At 47.7% G+C, this 16,447-nt stretch overlaps 1 protein-coding gene across 5 annotated transcripts in view; it reads right to left on the minus strand.

The window, feature by feature from the left end:
- Positions 1-16,447, minus strand: part of LOC114584447 (uncharacterized) — a 113,500-nt gene that overhangs the window by 6,451 nt on the left and 90,602 nt on the right. For 3 of the 5 annotated variants that reach the window (XR_013390576.1, XM_077918494.1, XM_028706335.2), the window contains 11 exons: positions 15,114-15,227; positions 14,596-14,724; positions 13,238-13,399; positions 9,836-9,991; positions 7,796-7,961; positions 5,159-5,343; positions 3,951-4,043; positions 3,558-3,762; positions 2,862-3,049; positions 2,350-2,447; positions 987-1,171 (listed from right to left, as the gene is read on the minus strand). Coding sequence is in view for 4 of the 5 variants with exons in the window: in XM_077918494.1 (XP_077774620.1) it covers positions 987-1,171; positions 2,350-2,447; positions 2,862-3,049; positions 3,558-3,762; positions 3,951-4,043; positions 5,159-5,343; positions 7,796-7,961; positions 9,836-9,991; positions 13,238-13,399; positions 14,596-14,724; positions 15,114-15,227 (1,681 nt within the window). In the remaining variant the exon portion in view is untranslated. Of the gene's footprint in view, positions 1-986; positions 1,172-2,322; positions 2,448-2,861; positions 3,050-3,557; positions 3,763-3,950; positions 4,044-5,158; positions 5,344-7,795; positions 7,962-9,835; positions 9,992-13,237; positions 13,400-14,595; positions 14,725-15,113; positions 15,228-16,447 lie in introns of those variants that run through there. The other 2 variants (XM_077918495.1, XM_077918496.1) reach the window with 2 other exon arrangements.

Genomic DNA, 16,447 nt, shown 5'->3' on the forward strand with positions numbered 1-16,447 from the left:
GGGCTATGCAGAATTAGATAAATTAACAGGAAGGATTCAAAACCTGTGGGATCAGAGATTCTTAGAAGACTGGAGTAAATATCTGAACTATCTAAAACGCAACTGTAATAAACAGATTACGCTGGTAGGACTGCAAGAAGCTCTGTAAGGAGGATGTGAAATATTGCAATGAAGATTATGAAGAGAATTATTAGTTAATGATAATTCAAAGTAACAGAGAAATTGAGAAATGCAGAATAAGTGATAAAGTATGGAAAATCTTCAGAGATTGTTGATGGAAGTCTAAAATATTGTATAAGATAAGAATTTATGTTAAATGATTGTTGGAAATTATATGTTTTTTAAAAAATAAATCACAGGAGAGGGTCCACAGCGAGCACAGGGTACATTTTAGGCATCCGATTTCCTGGCATGTCCAGAATTTTCTGGATATATGGCAAGCCTAGGAATAGAAATCCCTAAACTGTGAAGTAGGCCCAGCTGAACATCGGAAGCTGCTTTCAACTGAGCCAGACCCTCAAATCCAGCTAGTTCTGTACTGTTCCACAGGTGGTGGTTTGCCAGGATTGTAGGAAGGAGTCCCTTGTAGCCCTCTCTGGAGATGCCAGGGACCTTCTCCATACAAGGCATGTTGAAATGGCTAAGCCAGAGATGCTTTCTATCCACACACACACACCCCATTCTAGGATAGGAGAGGGTCCACAGCGAGCATAGGGTACATTATGAAATTTCCAGGCAGTGGGACCTAACCTCAAACATTGGCCTGGACATCTGCACTGAGGTCACTTCCAGCATTTTGCAAGAAGGGTTCAAGTGCATAGCGGAAATTTATGTTTGCGCAATTAAAGTGGAAGCTGTGAAGGAAACTGCAGAGATGCAGGAAACAGTGGGGTTGTTGTTGTAACAGCTCCTGTGCATTCCTTTCTGTCTTATACCCCGTGAGATAAGAGGAAGTGTATGGAAATTAGGGGTTTTAGAAGACTTACGCTCAAACGGGCTCTCCATAATTCTTTGCTTGAATCGGTAATATTCTGCAGCTGGGTTGATGCTGTACAGCCGTCGGAAGGGCTTCATAAGTTTCTCTTCGATGAGGTAGTTTGTGATGTTTGCCAGGTCCAGCGTGGGTTCTCCTTTAGGCTTCACTGGCAATCTCACTTCCACAGAGCAGTTTCTGCAAGGCACCGTATGAACTTCAGGAGAGCCCAATAGGTCTGGCCAAAGGCCCATTCTGGTCCCACAACCCAGATGCCTATTGGGAAGCCTGCGAGTGGGACTTGAGCACCCCAGCACTCTCCCCATTTGCAATTCCTAGCATACAGTGGAGGCAGAACATAGGCATTGTGGCTCATAGCCATTGATAGACTAATCCTCCATGGATTTATCTCTTTTGATGCCATCCAAGAAGAGAGCCATCACTGCCCGATTAACTGTGAGGCTCAGTGGACAGTTCTACACCATTTTGTGAAGAGGGAGACACAGCTGCACTGTTTGCTCGTCATCTACTCTGCTGGGGTCTTCCCAGCTGGGAAGGCAACCCAGTTAATAGCCCAAATGGGAAATGAGTGGCAACGTCAGAGTCCAGGCAAGATGCAGCCAGCCATGCCATGTGGCAAACGTAACTGTTTGAAAAACCAAAGTATGGGTGCTGTTATGTACTGAAGTTCTCACCCTGGGCCAGCAGGGGGATACTGTAGATAGTTATGCAAATAAGGGATCGAAAGTGACGTTCAGTGATTGGATAGTTTTAGAAAGTTGCTACAGTTACGTTGTACTGGAGCTCTATATAAGCAGGCTGACTGAACCCTTCAGTTCAGTTCTGTTCTGGCCTCTGAATAAACAAGAGCTGTTTGAAGAATCGCTGTGTCGTCTGATATGTTCACCCACAACTTAACAGCATGGGTATATATATATATATGTGTGTGTGTGTGTGTGTGTGTGTGTGTGTGTGTGTATATATATATATATATATATGCAGGTTTTGGTGTCCTCGGGTATCTTCCCGTGTAAAAGTTGGGGTGTCTAGGCGACGTTTCGACGAGGTCTCACTCGTCATCTTCAGGCTGGTGCTTTCGGCTTCTTGTTACTGTTCCAGTAACAAGAAGCCGAAAGCACCAGCCTGAAGATGACGAGTGAGACCTCGTCGAAACGTCGCCTAGACACCCCAACTTTTACACGGGAAGATACCCGAGGACACCAAAACCTGCATTCCTGTACCCGTGAAAATCTACGAAAGCATATATATATATATATATATATATATATATATATATATATATATATATAAATATATATATAAAAACACTGCATTTTGTAGGAACTCACCCAAGTGCAATCATTCCACAGTGTTACCTGGCTGAAAAACTGTAGAGGCTTGATAAAGGTTTCTGAAGCTTGTTCACTGCTCTGGAAAATTTGGCTTCTGCCCAGCTCAGCATCTGTTGTGTTGCCTGTTTTGCAGGGTGAGTAAAAAGAACACAAACCCAACGAATTAATATTGCTAAATTTAAACTGGATTTTTTTTTTAAATTTTAAAAAGCAATGGCAGAGAGTGTGTATCTTTAAAAAGAAATCTGCTGGTTGAAGTCTGAAGACGTGAGGACGTGACAATCTTGCTGACACCTCCCCGCCTTGCCATGGCAAGATGAGAGCCAAGTTCTGGGACATATTTTGAATTTTGAGAAAGCAATGCGGGCACCCATCATGAAATGGAAAACTTCATGATGCGTACCACAACACAAAATGGCTGGCCTGGCACAACACAAAATGGTTGCCACATATAAAAGAGGCCTTCCAAATTGACAATTCTGTGATTGTATGATAAACAAACTCCTGTTGGAAACAAATAATTTTTAAATACCAACCATATCCAAGGCAGTTTTCAACATTCTCAGGGAAACCTGGATTGGCTCCATTAGCCACACATCCTTCACCAGCGTGGGCACAAAAGCCTGGAGTTTCTTCAGATACTCCTCCGTCCTCTGTTGCCACACCTCGTCCAAAGGTTTCAACGTCACGTCATAATAGGCATCCTTCAGTGTTGTCAATGGCTCTTTTTAAAAGGAAACAGGGCGGGGAAGAGAGTGTGATGGGGAGTGGGGAAAGGGTTGTATCCATCACTGCTCCTACTCAGAGTAGACCTATTGAAATTAACATACATGACTTGTGGATGGGCAAATTTGCCAATTTCAGTTTCTCGTTTTCCCCACCCTGAAATTCAGTTCTTCAAGTTTCTGCGTCACTTTTTAAAATTTTATTATTTAAAATGTCCTTGTGAAAATGCATCAGCAATTTCTTGAAAATTTCTTCTAATAATACACATTTTTGTACAGGCAAAAATATCCAAGGAAGGTGCAACGCAGAGCCAGTGAAGGCTACATCATCTGGGAAGAAGGGAGGTAGTTGGGGAGGGGGCGTGGCCTGGTGAGAGTCCCAAGGGCCAGATAGAAAGGCTTGGAGGGCCACATACCTCCCCACCCCCTGAACCTGAGAGTCCCCATCTTTGGCTAGGCCCTTACATTTTTTATTTTTTCTTAATCACTCCACCCTGCCCTGCTTACTTTGCATCTCCATCTGCATTTGTTGTATGATGACTTGAAGTTTGCCCAGGTAAAGTGGGAGGCTGTTCTGTAGTACTTGCTTGACTCCACTCTGTTTCCACAACTGGACAACTCCTCTCATTTTGTTTTGGAGGATTCCTGCTACTTCCTGGGAGGTTTTTAAAAGCCATCCAACAGCATCATAGAGAAAGTCAACGTGTTTCACCTGCAGGGTTTGCACCAAACCAAGAAGTGTACTAATTGGCTGCAGTTTTTTTTTACAAGTACACAATGAAGAAAGGAGACACAGTTGTACTGTTTTTGTTTCATATAGCAGGGATGGTGAATCTGTAACCCTCCAGATGTTGTTGGGCTAACCCTGATCATTTGCCATAGTTGCTGCCAACTTCTTACCGATTTCCTGAAATCCTGGAGGCCTCCTTCTAGGTTCTTGATCTTTGCCACCAGCCTGTGCTGAAGATCGGATGCGATCTTACTCAGTTTTGACTGCGAGAATCAGAAAGAAGACGACTGGTTTTGAAAAGATTACTAAGGTGAACATGAGGCCTAGCTCTCACTGTCTGGGATCTCTAAGGCACTATTTCAACAAATTAACATTTAAAGCAGTGTCATGCCACTTTTAAACAGTCATGGCTTTTCACAAAGACTCCTGGGAAGTGTAATTTGGTAAAGGTGATAAAGGTTGTTAGGAGTCCCCTATTCCCCCTCAGAAAGCTACAGTTCTCAGAATAGTTTAGTGGTTAATCACTCTTTCTAGGGCACTCTGGGAACTGTAGTTCTGTGATAGGAAATGAGGATTGCCTAACCATTCTCCACAATCAAACTACATTTCCCACTGTCTAGAGTCCAGCTGTGTTTACTTCATGTTTACCCATGATTTGACACCACAGAACTGGGATCCTGTCACTCCAGATTTTGAGACTAAGTGGTCTCAAAATCTCCCTTCCAGGCACATGGCTAGGTGCTTACCTGCCTCAGCAAACACAATCATTCTCCATCTAGCCACCAAGAAACAAAACCCCAAACCACTAGAAGTACTGTACTTTTCTGTGTAGAAGACGATGATTTTCTCTTTGACTGTTTTTCGGCAATTGCCCCTAAAAGAATCCTAAAAATGGCTCGACAACCCTGGGAAATCCTTCGCAAAAAAATAGCTTGACAACTCTGGGCAATCTCCCCCCATTTCCCTAAATTGGAGTCCCCCCAAAATAGGTGTCGTCTTATACACGGGGGTGTGTTATACACGGAAAAGTACGGTAAATCTCCTGGCTCAAACAGCAGCAGGTGGGGGTCTTTGACCCTAGCACAGCCCCACCCCCAAATGTGAGACCCCTTTGGTGTCTCTCACTTTAGGGGTACCATCACCAGGGTCACTGCTGGCCACATCTGGCGCAGCAATGTGTGCATCCCCACCAAGAAATCTTGGTCTCCGAGGCCAACTGGTATCAAGCAACAGGATGGAGGGGTTTATGCCAGAAATGGTCTTTCCCCACCACAAAACCAGAACATAACTGCCCTGAACCCATCTTGAGCAAAAATAATAACAAGTGCAGAACAAAATAGGGATCTGGAGAGTCCCATTGTTTTTGAAAACACCACACCTCTGTTTTAGCGACTGGACCTCCACAGCCATGGGCCTTGAAGCTCAAGCTCTTGTTGGTGGCTTCAAGGGCCAAGTGCCCCACTTCCTCTCGTCTCTCTCCGTTAATGACAAGGTAGGCATTGAAAGCGGCATGCTGTTGGCCATCTGTGCAAGCCTCAAGCTCCAGCCCATCCTCAGCATCCGCTGCAAGAACCAAGAGAAGAACAAAGTTTTAAGCCTCCCGCGGTCACGGTGGAAAAAGAGAAATGTGAAATCAAGGAAAGGAAGGAAGCGGCCATTGCAAAACGGTAGAAATCATCACAGAACTGTAGAGTTGCAGACAAACTCGAGAGGTTTGGAGGGTGGCAACACAAGAACGGGGCCTTCTCTGCAGTGGCTCCCCATCTGTGGAATGCTCTCCCCAGGGAAGTTCACCTGGCACCTTCATTATACACCTTTAGGTGCCAGGCAAAAATGGTTCCTTTTCAACCAGGCCTTTGGTTGATCTGATTTACATCCTATGCCCTTTTAAAATGTTTTTTTTGGGGTGGGTGGGAGGTGGCTATTGGGTTGTTTTTATTTTTATTAGGTATTTCGTGGTTTTATATCTTGAGACCCCCAGGTATAGGGCGGTATATTAAATAAAAAATAAAAATAAATTAAACAAACTTCCAAAATATAAACAAAAAAGGAGGCTGCCAAATCACCATCACTGCTACTCTGGGTTACAGGTGGCCATGAGTCCTACGTTACACAGGACAGTCCTCTATTTGAAGACTTGACCTTTCCATGCCCCCACATTACCATAAGAAGAAAGAATCATAGAATCATAGAGTTGGAAGAGACGACAAGGGCCATCGAGTCCAACCCCCTGCCAAGCAGGAAACACCATCAGAGCACTCCTGACATATGGTTGTCAAGCCTCTGCTTAAAGACCTCCAAAGACGGAGACTCCACCACACTCCTTGGCAGCAAATTCCACTGTCGAACAGCTCTTAGTGTCAGGAAGTTCTTCCTAATGTTTAGGTGGAATCTTCTTTCTTGTAGTTTGGATCCATTGCTCCGTGTCCGCTTCTCTGGAGCAGCAGAAAACAACCTTTCTCCCTCCTCTATATGACATCCTTTTATATATTTGAACATGGCTATCATATCACCCCTTAACCTCCTCTTCTCTTCTCCGGGCTAAACATGCCCAGCTCCCTTAGCCGTTCCTCATAAGGCATTGTTTCCAGGCCTTTGACCATTTTGGTTGCCCTTCTCAGGACATGTTCCAGTTTGTCAGTGTCCTTCTTGAACTGTGGTGCCCAGAACTGGACACAGTACTCCAGGTGAGGTCTGACCAGAGCAGAATACAGTGGCACTATTACTTCCCTTGATCTAGATGCTATACTCCTATTGATGCAGCCCAGAAGAGTTGCCCACCAAGAGCTGTGTTTTATTTGTATCCCACCTGGATCAAATTGAGAAACAGACACACAACATATGAAATTGTTTCTTTAAAATCCCTAAACTCCTTTTTGTCCCTTCCCAGCTACTGCAAGGGGAGTTAAATCAGAGAGACAGAAAGAGTTGGACCTAAGGTCACCCAGCTCCACGAGGATTTGATCTCTAGCTCTCCCACTGCTACTCAGATAGATGCAAGGGCTTTGGGAATCTCTTCCAGCCTCAGGGCCGCATTGACTAATGGGCAACCTCGGGGGGGGGGGGCGCATTTCAGTGGTGGGTGGGACCAGAGTCAATAGCAGGTGGACCAGCAGGTGTAGCCTGCTGTAAAAAAGTGAAAGTCACATTTTGGCAGTGCACGGGTCAGACTTTTCTACAGAGAGGTCTTCCTATCCAGAAAAGGAAGAGGCATTATTATCAGGACATATTCTAGGCAGGTAAGAAGCTCTCTGGGAGGGCATGGGGGAGGGCCAGTGAAGGGCGAGGACCAGGGATACCATCTCTAGGGCGCCCATGGGGCCCAAGCACCCACAAAAAATTGTTGTGGGTGCTCAGCAACCACACCGCAGGCCCCCATCAAGTCACAAGTGCTGGGCACCCATAACCTGGGACCCAAGTTGGCGCCCCTGATGGGGACTGAGGAGAGCTCTGAGGGCCACACAGAGAGCTATGGTGGGCCACATTCGAGCCTGAGGCTCCCCTCCTCTAACCACTGTTGGGATTTCAGTTCCCACCAGCTGCGAGTAAGCAGCTACATTGTTGACATCATGTGACGTCCCTGAGCGCGAGGCAGGAAGTCTCTGCCAGTTCTCAGTGTAACCGGGTGGAGTTACTGAGTCTTGTTCTTCCGCTTCTGGGTAGAAGCTGAGTCGAGTCGGAGACTCTTGTGCTGTACTGCGCAGAGAGCAGACATGTTTTGTACAGTCTTAATAAAGTAGCAGTAGACTACGGACTGTCTCTTTCTTCTGTGATGCGTTGCCAGGAGAAAGTGAGTGTGCTCCTCTCAGAAGGGAGAAGTCTCTGGACTGATGGAGGATTCCAGCCAGAGAGTGACACCAGAGAGAAGCCCCGGCGTCTTGAGAAGCTTGGCATCTTTCCCGCGCAGGCGTTTCCCCAACAACCACAACAGCACACTGGCCATCACTTTGAGGGATTCCACATGCAATTGGATGCCGATTATCCAGAACAGAGCACTACGGAATAGTGAATTTACCTTTCAGGTATCCAATGTAACACTGAAGGCATCCTTTTCCTTTGGAAGCTGCTAATTTCACTGCCTCTTTTGGGTCAATCTTCGCCTCCACCAGGACTTGACTTTGACCAGCTGAGGAAGCCACACTTCCCACCACACCCAGCCAAACAGCATCAGGTGCTTTGAGCTGTGGAAAGAAAGGAAAAACATTTTCAGCAACTGGTTTTCAGAAGCATTACCATCTCTATCTACCTTTGGAGGCAGAACTTAGCCATTGTGACTAGTAGCCATCAGTAACGTTCTCCTCCATAAATTTGCCCATTTGTCTTCTAAAGACATCCCACTTGGTGGCCGTCCCTGTGGGAGTGAGTTCCATAGTTTAACAATTTGCTGCGTGAAGGATGACTTAGTTTTCTCTGTCTTGAATCTTTCAGCATTCATCTTCTTTGGACATCCATGAGTTCTAGCATCCTGAGAGAGGGAGGCATTTTTTTGTATCCTCTACCCACATTCCTCATGTCACACATAATTTTATACTATTCTGTTATGTCACCTATTCCTCTCCTTTACTATAAACAAAAGAGTCCCAAATGCCACAACCATAAGCCAGTGTGGTATAGTGGTTAAGAGCAGTGGACTCGTAATCTGGGGAACCGGGTTCGCGTCTCCGCTCCTCCACATGCAGCTGCTGGGTGACCTTGGGCTAGTCACACTTTTGAAGTCTCTCAGCCTCACTCACCTCACAGAGTGTTTGTTGTGGGGGAGGAAGGGAAAGGAGAACGTTAGCTGCTTTGTGACTCCTTTGGGTAGTGATAAAGCAGGATATCAAATCCAAACTCCTTTTCTTCTTCTTTCCTCATACTGAATGGTGATTTGGAGTGGCATGGCGAGAAGGCACTAGGCCCTAATTGAATTCTGCTCACACCCACCCAGGGCCATCTTTAGCAGATGTGGCGCCGGGGTGCAAATATCCACCTAGCGCCCCCAAATTACAATGGATGGCGGCGGGGGGGGGGGGGGAGCTGTGCACTGCCAGTCATGGGGGGGGGGCGCAACTCTCCCCCATGCTGCTGCAGGAGAGCAATCCCCCACAGAGGCTTGGGGGGGGGGAAGCTGCGTGCCCACCAGCCATATGGTTGGTGGGGCACAGCTGGCAGGAGTGCCGGGAAAGGGGAGGCCGCTGGCAAAGCTGCACAGCTCCTCCACTTGCTGGGGTGCCCCTGAGAGGCCGACGCCCTGGCGCAATGCACCACTAAGCCCTATGGGAAAGACGGCCCTGCACCCACCCAGCTACTAGTAATTTTAAAGCTCCCCCTGCCCGTCCACTCTTCAAATTACTGTATCTCTATGCACCTGAATACCTTTACCACTAGGTGGCAGTGCATGCTCATTTGCAAGAAGGGTGGCAGATGAAGGTAATTTTTGAACTCAAATAGTTATGGCGGATGCAGGATTGTCGTGGCAAAGTGCACGTCACGTAGCAGGGGTGTGCAAGAAAGGCCCGGAAGTCCTTTCTCTTGCAACAGTTCTGCTGGGAGGGGAAAATTTGCACTAAAAGAAAGGCAGGGAAATGAGAGAGTGCTTAACCCTTTGCCTGCCATTGGAACTTAAGTGCCTGCTGCATCAGACCGAAGGGATATTTAGTCCAGAGCAGGGCCAAATTTAGGTTTGATGAGGCCCTAAGCTACTGAAGGTAATGGGGCCCTTTATATGTCCAGCTGTTCTTTGTCAACAACAAATTGTCACTGTTTTTTGTGGTCTGTGCCTTAGTTTCTGAAGGCCTGCCTAAACAGGAAATAGCAGGAAATAGCAAAGAGGGAGCCAGTCTAACGTCTCTTGGGAGAGAATTCCACAATATGGGAGCTGCCACAGAAAAGGCTTCCTATGGTGTCCCCTTGGCTCTGATGTCAACAGGCCTGAGAGACGTTGCTCCCATGAGGGTCTTAGCACCCAGGCAGGTTTGTATAAGGAGATATGATATCTCAGGTAGCCTGGGCCCAAGTCACATATTATACAAATAAAGGAATGAATGAATAAAGGCTTGCCTGCCCCACAACTCACTGAAAACTCTGTTGAATAGTTCCTCTCTTCGGCTGTGCTACGATTTCTTAAAGTGGCCATGATGGACCCCTCGCCGCCAGCAAGGCTGAGTTTGCCTTCTGATCGCCAGAGAAAACCTCCCTTGTTTAGCTGGTGCTTCCCAGAGATTGCAATTGCCTAGGAAAACAGAGAGGGTGGAATTACCAGAGACAGAGCAAAGTAAAGTAAAGTAAAGTAAAGGGGGGAGGGGGAGAATAGGCATGTGTCACGGTGGGTAAGAATGATATGTCTTTGATACTGCTTCCAAGTCTTGACAGGCAGGGTGCCCCCAAAGAGGAAATGCACCCCGCAAAAGGTTTGCATAAAAATTGCATATGGTAATTGTTATGTATAGATGCCAGTTTCGAAATAATGACTATAGCTGGAATGGAACATGAGAAAAGCCCTGTTGGATCAGGCCAAAGACCCATCTAGTCCAGCATCCTGTTCTCACAGGGGCCAACTAGAGGCCTGTCATAAGAATTTTAAGGTCTCAAATATAGAATAAACATTCACAAATACACACATATCTAAATATATGAACCATGTGCCTGAAATAGTATAGGAGAGCAATCCTGAAGCCATTTTGACTCTCGCAACGACCTCAAATATTCCTCTGCAAATGGGGAAAGCCTTCCCATGGTCTTTTTGCTTGCAAATCCTGTTCTTAAGGGCGTATTTGTGTATGAATACAGTGAGCCTGTAACCTGGACTCAGGAACTAAAGTATTAACGATAACAAAAGAATGGCCAGGCTGCCCAGGTAATGCAATCAGTGACCATTATCAGGTATCCTGGCAGGCAGGATTTCTGCTGTAGACCACCTCCTTCTGTGATGTATGTATGATTTTTTTTTGGGGGGGGGGTCTTGGGCTACAGGGTGGGCAATTTCAAAAGTCTATACAGTCATACCTTGGCTTCGAGATGAGTGCGTTCAAGTTGCACTCCGCGGCAACCCGGAAGTAACGGAGCACGGGTTATGTTTGCTTCTAGATGGAGACGGGGCTCCGGAACGGATCCCGTTCGCATCTAGAGGTACCACTGTATAAGGGCTTGCACACCATTGTTCAGGGTTCTCCTCCCTCCTGCATGTGGTGAGTGGGGACCCTGTTGCAACAGTTCCTTTAATAAAGAGCAGGCTTACTAGCCGCTTTGCTTCTCAGTATACTTTGGTTGGCCTCTGTGTTCTCCTACTGATAGGGAACCCACTTAAGGACTCTATATGGGCTCTGGAATACCCCATAAGCAAAAGGGAGCAGTTTTTCTTATAACAGGCCTATAGGGAGCCCGCAAGAAGGACTTCTGTGCAGTCGCACTTTCTCTCTACTTGCGTTTGCCAGGAACTGGTAGTCAGAGGGACACTCACTGCCTCCATAAGGGAACACAGAGACACAATGGCTCCCATGCAGTGGGGAAGACAGAGACCTGGTGCAGCGTGTCGCTGCTTGTTCAGCCAGCTGCTGACCCGGTGTGCATGTTTGATGGGCAACTTCAAGACCCTCCTGCCCTCCCTTCTTAGGGAGATAGCTCAGTTGGTGGAGCATGAGGCTTTGAATCTCAAGGTCCTGGGTTTGAGCCCCATGCTGTGCAAAAGATTCCTGCCCTGCAGTGGGTTGGCATAGATGACCCTCGTGGGTCCCTTCCAACTCTACAATTCTGGGATTCTTTATCTTTTAAGCCGGACTTGGACCTGACTGCCCCTCTAATAACATAGGATGCTTTCAGATTGAGAGAGGGCTGTTCTCTGCAAAGCAGAGGCATGAACATGTCACTGAAGTCCTATGCATGTTTGTTCAGAAGGAAGCCCCGTTCATTTCAGTGGGGCTTCGTTCTGAGTAATAATAATAATAATAATAATAATAATAATAATAAATTTTATTTATATCCCGCCCTCCCCAGCCGAAGCCGGGCTCAGGGCGGCTAACAACAGTCAAATAGTCAAACAGTCAAATTCTAAAAACATTCTAAAAACATTTCATTATAAAATTAATTAAAATCAAATTGTTGGCAACCGATTAGGCAAAATTCTGTGCAGGTTGCCAGAGGAGGGAGTCAGGCTGCGCCCTGACCAAAGGCCTGGTGGAACAACTCTGTCTTGCAGGCCCTGCGGAAAGATGTCAGGTCCTGCAGGGCCCTAGTCTCTTGTGACAGAGCATTCCACCAGATTGGAGCCGCAGCCGAGAAGGCCCTGGCTCTAGTTGAGGCCAGCCTAACCTCTCTGAGGCCTGGGACCTTGAGGATGTTGTTATTTGCAGACCGTAGGTTTCTCTGTGGGGCATACCAGGAGAGGCGGTCCCGTAGGTACGAGGGTCCTAGGCCGTATAGGGCTTTAAAGGTTAAAACCAGCACCTTAAACCTGATCCTGTACTCCACCGGGAGCCAGTGCAGCTGGTATAGCACCGGATGAATGTGATCTCGCAGCGAAGACCCCATAAGGAGTCTCGCCGCGGCATTCTGCACCCGCTGGAGTTTCTGGGTCAGTTTCAAGGGCAGCCCCACGTAGAGCGAGTTACAATAATCCAGTCTGGAGGTGACCGTCGCGTGGATCACAGTGGCTAGATCAGGGCGAGAGAGATAAGGGGCCAACTGCTTAGCTTGGCGGAGATGGAAAAATGCCGCCTTTGTTATAGCTGCAATCTGCGCCTCCATAGAGAGGGAGGTATCGAAGATTACACCCAAACTCTTAACGGACGGTGCTGGCACTAATTGCACCCCCGCAAGAGATGGGAGTTGCCCCCTCGATCCCATATCGTCCCGCCCCAGCCAGAGGACCTCTGTCTTCGAAGGATTTAACTTCAACCGGCTCCCACGTAACCATCCAGCCACAGCTTCCAGACATCTGGTCAGTGTGTCTGGGGCCGAGTCAGGATGGCCATCCATCAACAGATAGAGTTGGGTGTCATCAGCATACTGATGGCAACCCAGCCCAAAACTCCGGACAAGCTGGGCGAGGGGGCGCATAAAGATGTTAAAAAGCATTGGGGAGAGAATCGCACCCTGAGGCACTCCACACACCAAGGAGTGACGCGATGACAATTCCCCCCCAAGCGCCACCCTCTGTCCCCGACCAGAGAGAAACGAGCGCAGCCATTGAAGGACTGTGCCCTGGATCCCCACGTCGGCAAGGCGGTGGTCCAGGAGTTCGTGATCGACCATGTCAAAGGCTGCTGACAGATCAAGAAGAATCAGCAGCCCCGACCCGCTTCGATCCAGCTGCCTGCGGAGATCATCTGTTAGGGCGACCAGAGCCGTCTCGGTCCCATGACCAGCGCGGAAGCCGGACTGGAATGGATCCAGAGCAGATGTTTCATCCAGAAACCTACCGAGTAGGCAGGCGTAGGCTTACCCTGTTTGTATTTGAGAGCAATGGCAACCCATCACTTACCTCTGGGATATCGCAGGTTCTGAGGCTCGCAAAATGACGAAGCCAAGCTGAGTAGTCGGTTTCAATTTCCCCCAAGATATGCTGACTGGAACATGGAGTCGAAAAGATGTTTTCCAAAATGGCTTCCACTTGAATTTTATCCAGGTGCAATGACTTGCTTTTCTACATTTTTTTAAAAAAGGGAAAATAGAACAGGAGCTCAAAATGTGCCTGCATTTCTGATGTCTGCAGTCACTGATGAGTACTACTCTCAAGTTGTTTAATAATGGCTCCTAAGGGTGCTCCCAGACTGTCACCGTTTTGGGGTGAGATTCAGTCACATACCAGCCAATTCAAGCAGATCCACACCACACATCTGAAGCAACTGGTTTCTCCCAAAGAATCATGGGAGCTGTAGTTTGTTGAGGGTGCTGAGAATTGTAGCTCTGTGAGGGGGAAGCTCCAGCTCCCAGGATTATTTGGCGGAAGCCATGGGCACAAGCCTACAGATCTTATGGAAAACATTCAGCACCATCAGAACAAGAATAAATAAATAAATAGCTAGCAGAACAGGCTCAAGGGCCATGAAATATGTCAAAAAGCAAATCCTGCCCTACCCCAGCCTTATTCATGAAAGCAATTTTCTCCAAGTGATGTAATAATAATAATAATAATAATAATAATTTATTTATACTCCGCCCATCTGGGCAGCTCCCAACAAAATATTAAAAACACAATAAAACATCAAACATTAAAAACTTCCCTAAACTAGGTTGCCTTCAGATGTCTTCTAAAAGTCAGGTAGTTGCTTTTTTATTTGACATCTGATGGCAGGGTGTTCCACAGGGCAGGTGCCACTACCAAGAAGGCCCTCTGCCTGGTTCCCTGTAACCTCACAGTGAGGGAACCGCCAGAAGGCCCTCGGAGCTAGATCTCAGTGTCTGGGTTGAACAATGGGGGTGGAGACGCTCCGTCAGGTATACTGGGTCGAGGCTGTTTAGGACTTTAAAGCCTAAACAGCCACTCCCAGTCTGCCACATTCTGGATTAATTGTAGTTTCCTAGTCACCTTCAAAGGTAGTCCCACATAGAGCGCATTGCAGTAATCCAAGCGGGAGATAACTAGAGCATGCACCACTCTGGGCAGGTAGGGTCTCAGCCTGCATACCAGATGGAGCTGGTAGACAGCTACCCTGGACACAGAATTGACCTGCACCTCCATGGACAGCTGTGAGTCCAGAATGACTCCCGGGCTGCGCACCTGGTCCTTCAGGGGCACAGTTATCCCATTCAGGACCAGGGAGTCCTCCACACCTGCCCGCCTCCTGTCCCCCCAAAACCAGTGCTCAATTTCATGCAACAGAATAACGAAGATTCCACCTCATATGTCAGATTCTGCACAATTTTTCTGCCATCCCACTTCAGGTCCAAGTGCTGACTCAAGAAGGCTGCCGTCTGCTCAAGGGACCCGCAGGCCTGGAGACTTGCAAGGCTTAGAACATTCTGAAGCTGCAGAAATTATGAAGGAGAAACATTGGTTATTACTTTGGAGAAGATGTGTGGTTCAGTGGCATGGCATCTGTTTGCCTGCAGAAGATCCCAGCTTCAATCCCCAGGCTCTCCAGGTGGCACTGAGAGATAACGTTTCCCTGAAACTCTGGAGCGCTGCTGCCAGTCAGTGCAGACAACATTGAGTTGGATGAACCAATGGTGAACTGGGGTATAAGGCAGCTCCCAATGCTCTATGTTCACTTTGGGTGGCATAGCTGCAATGATGCCAAGCAGTCTTTTATATAACAAAAATATATATGCACATACAGCTTTCTGGAACAAAGGACCTCTAAGTGGTTTGCCACAGACTGCCTAAAATATTAATTGAAAATGCCAAACATTTGTACCTGGCTAGAGGAAGCTGTGATACAAGCATCCCAAAGAGTGGTGTTGATCTGGGACTTGTCTCCAAATGTAAATTTCAAGTGGGCAGGTTGCCCATCGTCCCAAGCCAGCCACACCTAAAGTCAGAAAAAGAAATGCTGAACTAAGTTTGAGACAGAGCAGCATGGCAAGAGCAATATTCACTTGAAAGGGGGGAAAGCACACCCTAGGGTTATGAGCCCCTAAGGGACAAAGTGATTAGCATTTAGAGCAGGGGCCAGCAACCTTTTTCAGCCGTGGGCTGGTCCACCGTCCCTCAGACCATGTGGTGGGTTGGACTATATTTTTTTGGGGGGGGGGGGAATGAAAGAATTCCTGTGCCCCACAAATAACCCAGAGATGCATTTTAAATAAAAGGACACATTCTACTCATGTAAAAACACGCTGATTCCCAGACCATCCACAGGCTGGATTTAGAAGGTGATTGGGCCGTATCCAGCCCATGGTCCTTAAGCTGCCTACACCTGATTTAGAGAAATGGATGTAAGCTGCTTTGACCTCCTGGAAAACAGCAGGATAGAAAGACAGGCTGTGTTCACATGATCATACCCAGGTATGAACAAGCTTCTTTTCCTTGCAAAGACTCTCCTCCCTGAAAGAGAGGGGAGGGGTTGTGGACGGGAGCCTGAGCTCCGCCTAGCAGGGGGCGCGGCCCCCTGCCTTCAGCTTACCTGGCTGGCGCTCACGCCCCCTCGGTGGCCACCCAACCAGGTGCCGCTCGGGGGGCGTGTTCGGCAGCCTTTTCCTGCAGCGACAGCCTTTCCCCGGCCTCATTCTTCGTCGTCGCCTCTTCGGGAAGTCACCCACCCTCCACTCCCTTTTAGTTAGGGCTTAGGTTTGGCCTTGCTATGGACCTTAGGTTGGTCGCCCCGGTTGCCTGGGGGGCCTGGTAGGAGTTTTTCCATTTGGCGCTAGGCTATCTGGTTTTTTCGCCTACCTCGTAGCAATCGTCACAACTTTTGTGGTATTGGTGGGTAGGTTAGGCATTGGAATAATGTGTTGTGGTGTGTCGAAGTGCTAGGTGTGGCCATCGCCTAAGCCTTCAGTTTTCTAGGGGTATTCCGTTAAAGGAATCTGGGGGTCGTGTATTCCGTCCGATGCCTGCTTGGCGGGAGGCCTTGGCACGACCCTCGGTGACAACAGGGGTGAGCCTATAGTCGGATTGGCATCGACAGGCTCCACCTACTGGTGAATAACCCATCGTCCAATGCCTAAGCCAATACCTTTTCCATTGCTGTAACCAATAAAGTTGTGGCCTTTTCTTGCCCATTAACCATATATCACGTGTCCTTGTGTC

The sequence above is a fragment of the Podarcis muralis genome, chromosome 14 (genome assembly GCF_964188315.1).
Source record: "Podarcis muralis chromosome 14, rPodMur119.hap1.1, whole genome shotgun sequence".
Classification (NCBI taxonomy): Eukaryota; Metazoa; Chordata; class Lepidosauria; order Squamata; family Lacertidae; genus Podarcis; species Podarcis muralis.